This window comes from Mustelus asterias, chromosome 18 (genome assembly GCF_964213995.1).
Source record: "Mustelus asterias chromosome 18, sMusAst1.hap1.1, whole genome shotgun sequence".
NCBI classification, from domain to species: Eukaryota; Metazoa; Chordata; class Chondrichthyes; order Carcharhiniformes; family Triakidae; genus Mustelus; species Mustelus asterias.
The window spans coordinates 83672813-83684908 of record NC_135818.1 but is presented as its reverse complement, the minus strand read 5'-3'; the positions used below and the strand labels follow the sequence as shown (position 1 = coordinate 83684908).

Below are 12096 nucleotides of genomic sequence, written 5' to 3'. Positions count from 1 at the left end.
ACCCAATTCTGTACACTTTCATTCTAGTACCTCCCAAGGCCAGCTTAACTCTTTCTGATGTGAAGAGCATATAGTTTTTGCTCAAATGTATATAACCATGATTAATGAGTCGTGTCGATATGCATAAAAAAAAAGCTATGCTTTCTAGGTCTGTGAAGTTTTCATGTGTCTATAGAATATATCCAGTAATAAAATAATACACCGTGTTCTTTCAAGTATTTGTCTAGAAAGAACATCCAGCACGAAGCAGGTATTTGAAGTAGTGATTGTGGGAGCAATTTGGGGTGATGAATTAAATACATTGAATATTAAAATGTATTTTTTTCAACAGTGTTTTGGTACCAATGTGCAATATTAAAATGATGGCACTGACTATGAAGGTGTTAACAAAGCTGAAAAACCATTCATGTGATGAAAAGGAAATTACTGCGGATGCTGGAATCTGAAAAGAGAAAATGCTGGAAAATCTCAGCAGGTCTGGCAGCATCTGTAAGGAGAGAAAAGAGCTGACGTTTCGAGTCCAAATGACTCTTTGTCAAAGCTTTGACAAAGGGTCATCTGGACTTGAAAAATGTCAGCTCTTTTCTCTCCTTACAGATGCTGTCAGACCTGCTGAGATTTTCCAGCATTTTCTCTTTTGGTGAAAGCATTCATGTACTGCTCTAATACTGTGGCAGAAACTCAAACATACTGTTCAACTAGGTGGTCAATATTTAATTTATTTAGCAAAAAGCCTTATAAGAATTAATGGACAGACATGATTATTGACATTTTATCAAGGTATTGGTATAATGCAGAGCAAATAACCTGGAAGAGACTCAAACAGGCACATTCTCAAGTGTTACTATTGGAAAACACCATGATGATTCAAATTTACATATAATAATGGCATTCAGGACTGCAATCCAATACAAGGTAAAGTTAAAAACAATCTACTTTAGTTGTTGGTTCATGCGTGACACTTAGTCAGAAAACAGCCCAGGTATTGTGAATTTTAGCCACAATATTGAAGCAGACTCTTGACATATTTTACTTAAATGGACCATGTGTAAGCAGTATTATGTGTTTGTGCATTGTGTTTATGTTGCCTTAAATGGTTTCGGAAAGTTTGTGTTCTCTGACTGGTTTCCTCTAACATTGTAGTTCTCTCCTGTCCAGATGCTGTGGGAGTTATGCCAAATGGTGGTCGAGCGTACAGTCGAGGGCCGTTCATGGGGATGAAGCCACTGCCAATCAATAGCATTGGGAGTATGGCTGCTGCAGTAAGGTTAGCACTCATCTCCCATCAATTGCAAATGTTAGAATTGAAGTATTCAGCTGCCTTATCTCACTGGTGCTAAAAGTGACCATCTGACATGTAATGAAACTGTAAAAGATTCTGGATGTAAATTTTATGATGTTGTACAATAGAATTTTGGAAGAAGCACGCTATTGAAAACTGATGTACATTAATTTATCACAAACTTACAAATAGAAAGTTAGCCTACTTTTGTGCTTGGCAAATCCTATCCATCTTGAGCTATCACATAGGCATCTGTGTTTCGAGTCAACTACCTATCTATGCTTGTGTCAAGAGTTCCAATTATTATCTTTTTATTTAGCACTATGTAATGAAATCCATAGAATCACTACAGAGCCAAAGAAGGCAATCCCCCCCCCCCCCCCCCCCTCAACCCAATCCCTTAACCTCACGCATTTACCATGGTCAATCCATCTAACCTACACACCTTTGGACATCTTTCAAAAGAGTTATCCAGTTCTACTTCCATATCTCCTCGTAACCTTGCAAATTTTTCCCCCTTTAAAACTTTGTCCACTTCCCTTTTGCATGCACCACTTTTTCAGACACTTAATTCCAAATCCTCTTAATTCACTGAGTAAATAAGATTCTGCTGGTTTCAATTCTGGTCCTTTTTGCTGATTATCTTAAATCCGATCATTGACCCTTCTGACAGTGGAAACAGTTTTCCTTATTCACTCTATTGAAACCTTACAAAATTTTGAATATCTCTATTAATTCTCCCCTTAACCTTCTCAGCTCAAAGGAGAATAGTCCTAGCTTCTCTTGTTTTCCATGCTACTGTGTCTCTGGTACCATTTCCTTAAATCTCTTCTGTATATTCTCCAAGGCCTTAACATCTTTCCTCAAGTGTCCAGAATTGGACACAGTACTCCAACTGCAGCCCAACTAGTGATTATAAAGGTTTAGCATAACATTCCTACTTTTGTACTCTGCATCTGATTATAAAGCTAAAGAACAAAGAACAATACAGCACAGGAACAGGCCCTTCGGTCCTCCAAGCCCGTGCCGCTCCCTGGTCCAAACTAGACCATTCTTTTGTATCCCTCCATTCCCACTCCGTTCATATGGCTGTCTAGATAAGTCTTAAACGTTCCCAGTGTGTCCGCCTCCACCACCTTGCCTGGCAGCGCATTCCAGGCCCCCACCACCTTCTGTGTAAGATATGTCCTTCTGATATCTGCGTTAAACCTCCCCCCCTTCACCTTGAACCTATGACCCCTCGTGAACGTCACCACCGACCTGGGGAAAAGCTTCCCACCGTTCACCCTATCTATGCCTTTCATAATTTTATACACCTCTATTAAGTCTTCCCTCATCCTCCGTCTTTCCAGGGAGAACAACCCCAGTTTATCCAATCTCTCCTCATAACTAAGCCCCTCCATACTAGGCAACATCCTGGTAAACCTCCTCTGTACTCTCTCCAAAGCCTCCACGTCCTTCTGGTAGTGTGGCGACCAGAACTGGACGCAGTATTCCAAATGCGGCCGAACCAACGTTCTATACATCTGCAACATCAGACCCCAACTTTTATACTCTATGCCCCGTCCTATAAAGGCAAGCATGCCATATGCCTTCTTCACCACCTTCTCCACCTGTGACGTCACCTTCAAGGATCTGTGGACTTGCACACCCAGGTCCCTCTGCGTATCTATACCCTTTATGGTTCTGCCATTTATCGTATAGCTCCTCCCTACATTATTTCTACCAAAATGCATCACTTCACATTTATCAGGATTGAACTCCATCTGCCATTTCTTTGCCCAAATTTCCAGCCTATCTATATCCTTCTGTAGCTTCTGACAATGCTCCTCACTATCTGCAAGTCCTGCCAATTTTGTGTCATCCGCAAACTTACTGATCACCCCAGTTACACCACCTTCCAGATCGTTTATATAAATCACAAACAGCAGAGGTCCCAATACAGAGCCCTGTAAAGATTCCATTTTTTTGTCAGCCCTCTGAGCTTACCCTATCCCTCTCTGTTCCTGCATTTTCACCAACTATGGAATTGATGTTAAGTATTTGAACATGTAAAGTTTGTCAACACAAAAATCAAAATATTGTCTCCTTACACTTATGAGTAAATATTGGGAGCATAAAACTGTTCATTTATTCTGTAACCCCTTCCAAAGGCAGCAGATGGCTTGTATCCTCATGCTATTGGTTGGTTTCCAGTTTTTTCCTTTTTCTGTCCAATGTAAGGACTTCTGAAGTAATAAATTGCAGCAAGCCTGTAATGTTTACATGGAAAGTGAATGGATTTATCAGGTGTTGAATATAGAAATAGATTTATTTTAATTATCTGAGCCTCAATAGATTTCGATGCGTGCTCTCCCTGGAATTTACTTAACACTTTTGGTAATTTAGCTGTTTAGTAACTTATTTAGAACACTCCTTCCTTGATTTATTCCTGTTCTAAATAGATGATTCATTATTGAAAATCTCAGCTAAAAATGCTTTTTATACAACATAATCCATTTTTTAAAGTGTTAGTTGTCATGCAAAGTGCAATTCTAACCTTTTTAATATTGTACATTACTACATTTCTCAGTATTTAAATGAATAAGGCTACAATATATAATTAGTGACATAAACTGTCTGCATAATGGGAATAAGCTTAAATTTGTCCACATAAACGCATTAATACTTCAATATAATGTACAAAGCATAATAATTTTTCACTTTCTCATTATTAATCTCATTTTATTATATTCTCATAATCTGTTGGGGTGTTTTGCTTTCTGAAAGGCATTACATCAATGCAGCTTGACTTGTATAAAAGTGTTCCTAATACATTTCGCTTATAATTTCATACAGAATAAATCTGCACTTGTGTGAATAAAGCATTGTTGTTGTGCACCATAGTGGGTTCTAAGCTTAACTTTTTCAATGGTGCTCCGTATTGTTGCCCAAGTCAAAATTTCAATAACTTGGAACCACGCTGTCTCTGCTGGTTATCAGCACTTTATTCCAGTGTAGCATGTTAACCCAGATTTGGTCCTAGACAATGAAAACTAAAAGATCCGAATGTTAACTTTGGCAAATATTCAACTCAGATAAATGGAAGAAGTAAGTGGGCTTGAGAGTCGAGGTATTGACAATGTAATACAAATAATGGGTGTGGTTGTTAAATTGAAAATAATGCTGTGCCAGTACAGTACGGGCATGGAGAGGAGCTAAGCAGCCACTTGATTGGCACCCCATACATCACTTTAAACATTCACTCCCTCTACCACCAATGCATACTGGCAATAGCATGTACCATCTGCTGCAAGATTAAGTGGAGCATCTCACCATGGTTCCCTTGACAGCACCTTCCAAACCAAAGTGCTCTATTGCCTAGAAAAGGGCAACAGGCACATGGGAATACTACTTCCTACAACTTCCCCTCCAAATCAAACAACGCTAATATCACCATCCCTTCACTGTTGCTGGGTCAGAATCCGGGATCTCCCTAACAGTACTGTGGGTGTACCTACACCACATGTACTACAAAATAAAGTAATGTAAAGTTGATTTATTAGTATCACAAGTAGGCTTACATTAACACTTCAATGAATTTACTCTGAAAACCCCCTAGTTGCTACACTCCGGCACCTGTTCAGATACACTGAGGGAGCATTTAGCATGGCCAATGCACCTAACCAGCACGTCTTTGGACTGAGAGGAAACCGGAGCACCTGGAGGAAACCCACGCAGACATGGGGAGAACATGCAAACTCCACACGGACAGTGACCCAAGCCGGCAATTGAACCCAGGTCCCTGGCGCTGTGAGACAGCAGTGCTAGCCACTGTGCCACTGCCGCCCACAGCGGTTCAAGGAGGTGGCTCATCACCATCTTTTCAAGGCAGTTGGAAATGTGCAATTAATGTTAGTCTTGCTGGCGAGACACTGATTCCATGAATGAAAGCAAAAGAACATTTCAGTCCAGCAGCTCGTGCCAGTGGTTATGCTCAACAGAAGCCGTCTCCCACTTCATCTAACACAGCAGAAAAAACCTCCTGATTCTTTCTCCTTCGTATATTTATCTTATCTAGCAGAAAAAGAACAAAGGGGGCAGACCTGGAGAATATTTTATCTCCTTTTGCCCATAGAGCGATGGGCTGAAGCAAGGCAAGTCTTGCAGAACCCATGGAATTAAAGACTTCTTAATCCAATGAGGCATGTCTTGTTTCTTGATTATAGAAACAAATAAATTGCCTGTTATCATTGAGGAGGCAGCTTCGGTGTTGATCTGTTGCTTTGGTGTCAAAACATGTGTAAGTACTGTGTGTTTTGCTGCAGAACACAATCCTTAAATAGAACTTTTCTATGAAAGAAGAAAAGAATGATCAGAAAAGCGGAAACCTCAGTTTCCCACTTGAAGGTTTCAAAAGGTTTTCGCTGCTGAAAAATGTAGTCTAGCATTCCTATATGTGCATTCATTTCCATATTACACTTTGCCGCAAGGCACCATTATTGAACAGTACTGCGTGGTGATTTAGTGAACTGACCTGTAGTATTTTTTTTCCCCACTTCAGGAATGGAATTGCAAACTGTCGGATGCGGAATGATAGCGAACAGTCCTGTGGCTCTCCGGTTGTCAGCAGTGACCCTAAAGAGGATCACAACTACAGCGTGGCGAAATCTTCCAATCACAGGAGTACATCCCCCACCAGCGACTCAACGTCCTCTTCCTCTGCCGATGACCACTATGAGTTTGCCACGAAGGGCAGTCACGATGGGAGCGAGGTCAGTGAAGGGAGTTACCGCAGCCCCGAGAGCTACAGCGAGACGGAAGATGAAGAGAAAAAAATCAAAAAAGAAACCAAGGATTCCTTAGCTGACAGTGGGTACTTATCTCAGCACACAAAACGGCAACACCTGACAAAAGCAAAAAAACACGCAACTGAGACACTGCCGCTTAAAAAGAGACGCACAGAGAAACCACCAGAAAGTGATGACGAAGAAATGAAAGAGGCAGCAGGTTCACTCCTGCACTTGGCAGGGATTCGGTCCTGTTTGGATAACATCACAAACCGCACTTCAAAAGGGCAGAAAGAGCAGCAACATTCAGCAAAAAATTAAGACAGTAATGCACAGCCTCTTTAAGATTGTTGGCAGAAATTTATTTTCTTTCAGCACGTCAGGTGAATTATAATGATTTGTGGCAATATCAGCAATCACTTTGTTTCCCTATTTTAAGCCCCCTTGAGTTTTTTTAAATATAAAAAGTAATTTTCATTTAAGGAGATTGAAGCCATAGCAGAACTTTTACTGACACTCAGCTAATTTGCAAAAGCTTTTCATTGACTGACAACAAAAGCCAAAATCACTGCACCTTTTTGCTCTCTTTCTCCCCCTCTCTCTCTCTCCCTCTCCCCCTCTCTCTCTCTCTCTCTCTCTCTCCCCCCCTCTCTTTCTCCCTCCACACTCTCTCTCCTCCCTCACTCTCTCCCGCCTCTCTCTCTCTTTCCCTCTCACTCCTCTCTTTTCCCTCTCTCTCTCTCTCCCCCCTCTCTTGCCCCCTCCCTCTCTCTCTCTCCCCCTTCCCTCTCTCTCTCTCTCCCCCCCTCCCTCTCTCTCTCTCTCCCCCCCCTCTCTCTCTCTCTCCCCCTCCCTCTCTCTCTCTCTCTCTCTCCCCCTCTCTCTCTCTCCCCCTTCCCCTCTCTCTCTCTCTCTCCCCCTCCCCCCCTCTCTCTCTCTCTCTCTTTCTCTTTTCTCTCTCCTCCCCCCACCCCCTTCTTATTTCACCTTGACTGTCTAGGTGCACACAGGATGCATTACACTGACACGTATTGAGTTTGCATTTTGAATCCCGCAATGTTCTAATGTGAAAAGATGGGTCAGTGACCATTCTGATCCAGCCATGCTGAATGACAGCCAGCCTGAAAAGCACTATGGCCTAGAGCCATCTAGAGGCATCTGGACAAAAGGAAGAAAATTAATGTGCTGCTCAAGACTGTGATGAATTCGTTGGAGGCAACTGCACTTAAGTACCAGAGCTCTGGGTCTTTAACAGTATAGCAGACGACCGCCATTATTATTGGGAAAAACAGTCTATTTAAAGTAGAAAAAAAAAGTCCTGCCATTGGTCAGTTCCACAAATTTCTGTCTTCTTAAACCCCACACATGCACACACATGTTCAAAGCCATATGCCTGATGGATGGCACTGCGTGCAAAGAGAAAGAAAACACACCGCCTTTGAAACTGCCTGAGTGATGTGAAAGCAATCAAGTCTTGCAAAGAAATTCATAATCAAGCGATAACAAGATAGCGATGCTAATCCATCCTGCCCGATCAAAGTGATTGATCCGGTCGCGATGAGGAAGACGACAAAACAAAAAAAGAGAAAAAAGCTCTAAAGCCTGCCATTAGTATTATTCTGGAACAGAGTTGCTGAACAGTGATATATCGGTGAGCTCCTCCACTGCCCTGGAACTGGAGTAAGCAGTTTCTCTCTCAGTCAGGAAACGTGTATGATAAAAGACCATTGATTTTGGAATATAACCTACGTAGCCAGCAGGATTATCCAATCCATGTTGCATGGGTTCTTTGAACAAAAACTTTGCTTTTTATTCAAAGACGAAAAAAAGAGTTCATGTAAGGTAAATAATGTATTTAGCATGAGCATGAATTATTTTCATATAAATATAGAAAATAGAGAAAGGCAATGCCTCTAATTTTTAAGCCCTTAGGCCTAGATTTTTTTTTGAAGCAGGTGATAAGGTTTAACCTTTTTTTCAGGGAAAAAAAACTGACTGTTGGGGAACTTACTCTGCAATATGAAGACTTCACATTTCTGGTAGGGCTTGGATGGTTGAGTATACTGCCTTGTCTGCACATTCGGGCCCCACTACAGGCTTGTAAGATATGAAGAACAGTGACAGGTAACATATAACACTGTCCCCCAGTATAGAGTGGGCAGGGGGAGGGTGGGGGGTGGGGAGGGGAGGGTGGGGGGTGGGGAGGGGAGGGGTGGGATGGGGTGGGTGGGGGGGGTGGGAAATAAGACTGTTCTCACCTAGTCAGTAGTGAGTGTGCATGATTTATCTAATCTCCTCAAATTTATCTGTTAAATATTTGGGGTGGAGTGATGTATTGAATATCAATATCATATATTGGCAATATGTCACAAAACGGCACCTAGCAGTGCTGCTCATTATAGCGATCGGAAGAAAAGTAAACCACCACTGTTATTGTTTTTTCAACTGTTATGTCAGGTTTATTTTCAAATTTGATGAGGTGGGGCCCTGGAGAGCAACTAATTAAACTCGCATCATTTTGGCCATTGTTGGATTCCTAATTTTTATTTAAGTGAAACTTTGTGTGTTGGGGATCAAGAAAGAAACATGTGTACAGCCACTGTGATCAGCAGGTGGCACTGGCTGTTGAGTAACATGCTGAGTCTTTCTGTAATTTGCCTCAGAAATTGGGTAGCCTCTCTCGAATGATCCTACCTTGGTAGAAATACAGGTGTTCATTCACACTCACTGCTTGACATTTATCTTCTGAAAACTGTTAACCAGGAGACCAAATCTAGTCATTTTTGTTTGACCGATGTATGCCAGAGTTTAAAATTGCAAATGGATGTTGGTTATACACCTGCACATGCTGGGTTTAATGGCAATGACCATTGTGGAAAAGAATACATTCAGAATTTTATATTGTAATTGTTCGTAGGCATACAAAGAAGAACAGTGCAACTGGATTTTGCAAAACCTATTATCATCTGGGCTATGTTTATATAACATGGTCAATACTTTGTGACCAGGGTTTTGTGGTTTTGATTTTTTTAAAATTGGCTCATTAACTTTGGCAAAGGGGGCACTGCCTTTTTAACTGGGTAAATTACTACAATGATGGATTATTTGCGCAAATATATGATCTTTAATCTGAAGGCTTTAGAAATCATGTGCAGTAATATTCCATGACGGGCAAAAAATTGCAATGTTGAGAAGTTGAAAGACTTGAAATTAGGGGGTAAAATCGATAACTAAGACCGGTTTAAATCTCCATAGTGATATGTTGAAATTAAACACTCATGTGACCAAAACCAACCAAGCAAAAGCTATAATGCTTCTTTGGTTGGCTATTACATCCTATAGGATAAAGCAAGCCATAGAGCTGGAAGGCGTTGGGATGCTAGCTTCTTATATACAAAAAGCAGAGGTTACTCAAAAGTAAAATGATGAAAGAAAAATCTTGGTAAAGCGAGGCACAGAAGGGTCAAAGTCATCCTGGTTGAGATTGGCACTTGTCCCTGTGTATTCTAGGTGCTCCTTCACATTTAAATGCATAAAGGCAATGGATGAAGGATAATTCTTTGTCACTGCTGAGCTAGACTCTCAAGCAGAGATTGGGGAAATGGTTAAAGATTCAAAACACTGGGCATCTTCATTCTCTCCACCCGCTTTACATTGAAATCCATGAGAGAAACATGGGAGTTGTTAAACACTATATTAATCAAAGGCTCTGTATTGTGGTGCACACAAGTTGAAATCCAGATTTGGTAACATGAGTAGGAATTTATTATAAGACCGTGAGAGCAAGAAACTTAAAAGAAAGCAGATAAAAGTTGAGGATGGATAGTGGTAGGTCAGTTAGCATTTGGAAAAGGCAACCAGAGTGACATTTGAAGAGAGGCTAAATGAAATAGCCTCACCGAAATGCGAATCTGTATTTCTCTCCCAGATTTTGACTGAACTATGTTTCACTGTTTTATTTTATCAACCATTAATAATTATTGAGGTGTTCATGACTCTTATCAACTCGGAATAAATAGCACACACTTTTTCACTGGGCTTTGAAATCTTTGATCTGGATGGGGTAACAGCTGATGGGGGCCTGTTTCAATAATGTCGACCCTTTAAATTATTCAAAGTTTCCTTAAAAAATCTCCTGCTTGCCAAAATGAACAAACTCTTGTTATCAGTTAATGCTGATAAGCCCAGTTACGGAGTTGATTTTCTTGCCACAAGAAGCTAAGCAAAGACCTCTGCCCTTGAAAGAGGATTGGAAATGTCAAGTTTTAAGCTCACCAACTTAGCCAAACATCTTACAGGCCCTGGTGGATGTGCGTCAGTTCTGCTGGCTAACTTTTCTAATTCACCAACAGAGCATTATGGTGTTTCTTCTGAGCTCAGGTAATCTAGCAGAGAAGGGACCTGTTGCTCAGCCAGCCGAATAATCATTCAGTGAAAAGGTGGCTACACTATGATTAGTAGATATAAATAGGTAGAGGCTAGGCCAGACTGTAAAACCAAAGGCCACATCTGAATGAACATGACCATTGACCAAGATATAACCATGAAATTAACAAAAACTGCAGCACGAGAGCGAAGCTTTAAATATTAAACCAAGCCATAAACAGTTCCTTTCCTGCCAACTTAAAGCCTCCATCTGACTTAGCAAGAGTGGTACAAATAGTCTTCCTGAACCCAATTTTGTGAGAAATAGATTTGGTACGAATCACGAACCAACATCTCCATTTAGAATTATTTGCACATGCTACTCCATAAAACCTCCCAAAATTAGCCAGCTCTATTGAACTGGGAAAGGTACTGTTCATCAAGCTTTGGTTCAGTATGAATCACTCCCTCCAACACAGAAGAGGTAAAGGGAAACAATTAAAATTGTGCCTTTCAAATCCTCAGACACCTTGAAAAAGGGGATAATGGTAAGGATCAAATGCTACATCATGGCACAGGGATGGTGAAATTGGCTCCTTGGATCTTTCATGTCCCCTTTAAATTTTTACATAGACCTCTGCTCTAATTTCTTGGCTTCATAGAGATGCACAAGTACAGACTGGTGTTACTATTACTTTGCATGTTTCCAAACACCCATCTCCAATCTTTTTGCCTAACTGCCATCAGATGCGCCTTACCCCAAAAAGCGCAGTCAGGAGCAGAAACTTGCTGTGTTGGGAATTGGGAAGTATAAAGCCTGTAAAACCTTTCACAATACCCTTGTTAAAAATATTATTGCAAGACTTGTATACACATAACTGCATAGCAAGATCTGTCTGATCTTTCATCTGATAGACTGCTTGATTTCATTTTCATCCAGTTGCCACGATTGAACTGCCCAAAATAAATCTTGATATAGGCTGGGAGCACAAGATGCTGTAGGCATTGTTTGTATTGGTCTGGTATGAAAAGATCTTCACTCAAGTCTTTGCCAAAAGTGGTAGTAGAATGTAAAGCAGGAGTAGGATAATTGTGATATCTGCAATTTTGACCTATCCCCCCTACCCTGAATCAATTGAGGAAGGAAAGATATTTCCACCATATGGAATTACAGCTAGGATCTCCCCGCCCACACAAAACGCCAAGTAACTTCAAATCCTTTTTAGTATCTCATTGAGCTACGGTTCCAAAGCAGAGTAAGAGTGCACCTATAGTAGAGCGGAGCTTGTTCCCAGCTAATTGAAGTGGTTAACCCTGATGAGGCCCTTTTGTGTGGCTAATTGCTCCCATGTAGGCTATCTTTAGACATCTGTTTGATAATTACAGGGTAACCCCATGGAGTAACCTTCAAGCTTCTCCAGCAATTTGGGAGATCAATGTTGGCTTCTGCTTTTTGTAATAAGAGACTAAGCCCTCTCTCCAGTGACTTTGTTGATGTAAGCAAGATATCCCGTAGAATGTAAAAAAAAACAAATGAAGAAATGTAGATTTCGGCCTTTTTATAGCATATTCTTTTAGTGAAGTTATCCTTGGCATTCCATATATTCTACCTTCCTTTCAAATCAGATTCTAGGTTGTGTGGACTACCAGCTAGGATGCTGAAATTCAGCGTTTAAACTA

General features: G+C 40.9%; 1 protein-coding gene across 14 annotated transcripts in view; it reads left to right on the top strand.

The window, feature by feature from the left end:
• The window catches only part of foxn3 (forkhead box N3), a 298786-nt gene extending 290535 nt beyond the window's left edge, over positions 1-8251 (top strand). For 13 of the 14 annotated variants that reach the window (XM_078234460.1, XM_078234451.1, XM_078234461.1 and 10 more), the window contains 2 exons: positions 1159-1267; positions 5826-8250. In XM_078234460.1, coding sequence (XP_078090586.1) covers positions 1159-1267; positions 5826-6372 — 656 coding nt within the window. In that variant the 3' untranslated portion in view covers positions 6373-8250. Of the gene's footprint in view, positions 1-1158; positions 1268-5825 lie in introns of all 14 variants that reach the window. The other variant, XR_013500067.1, reaches the window with a different exon arrangement.
• Positions 8252-12096: the final 3845 nt, after the last annotated feature.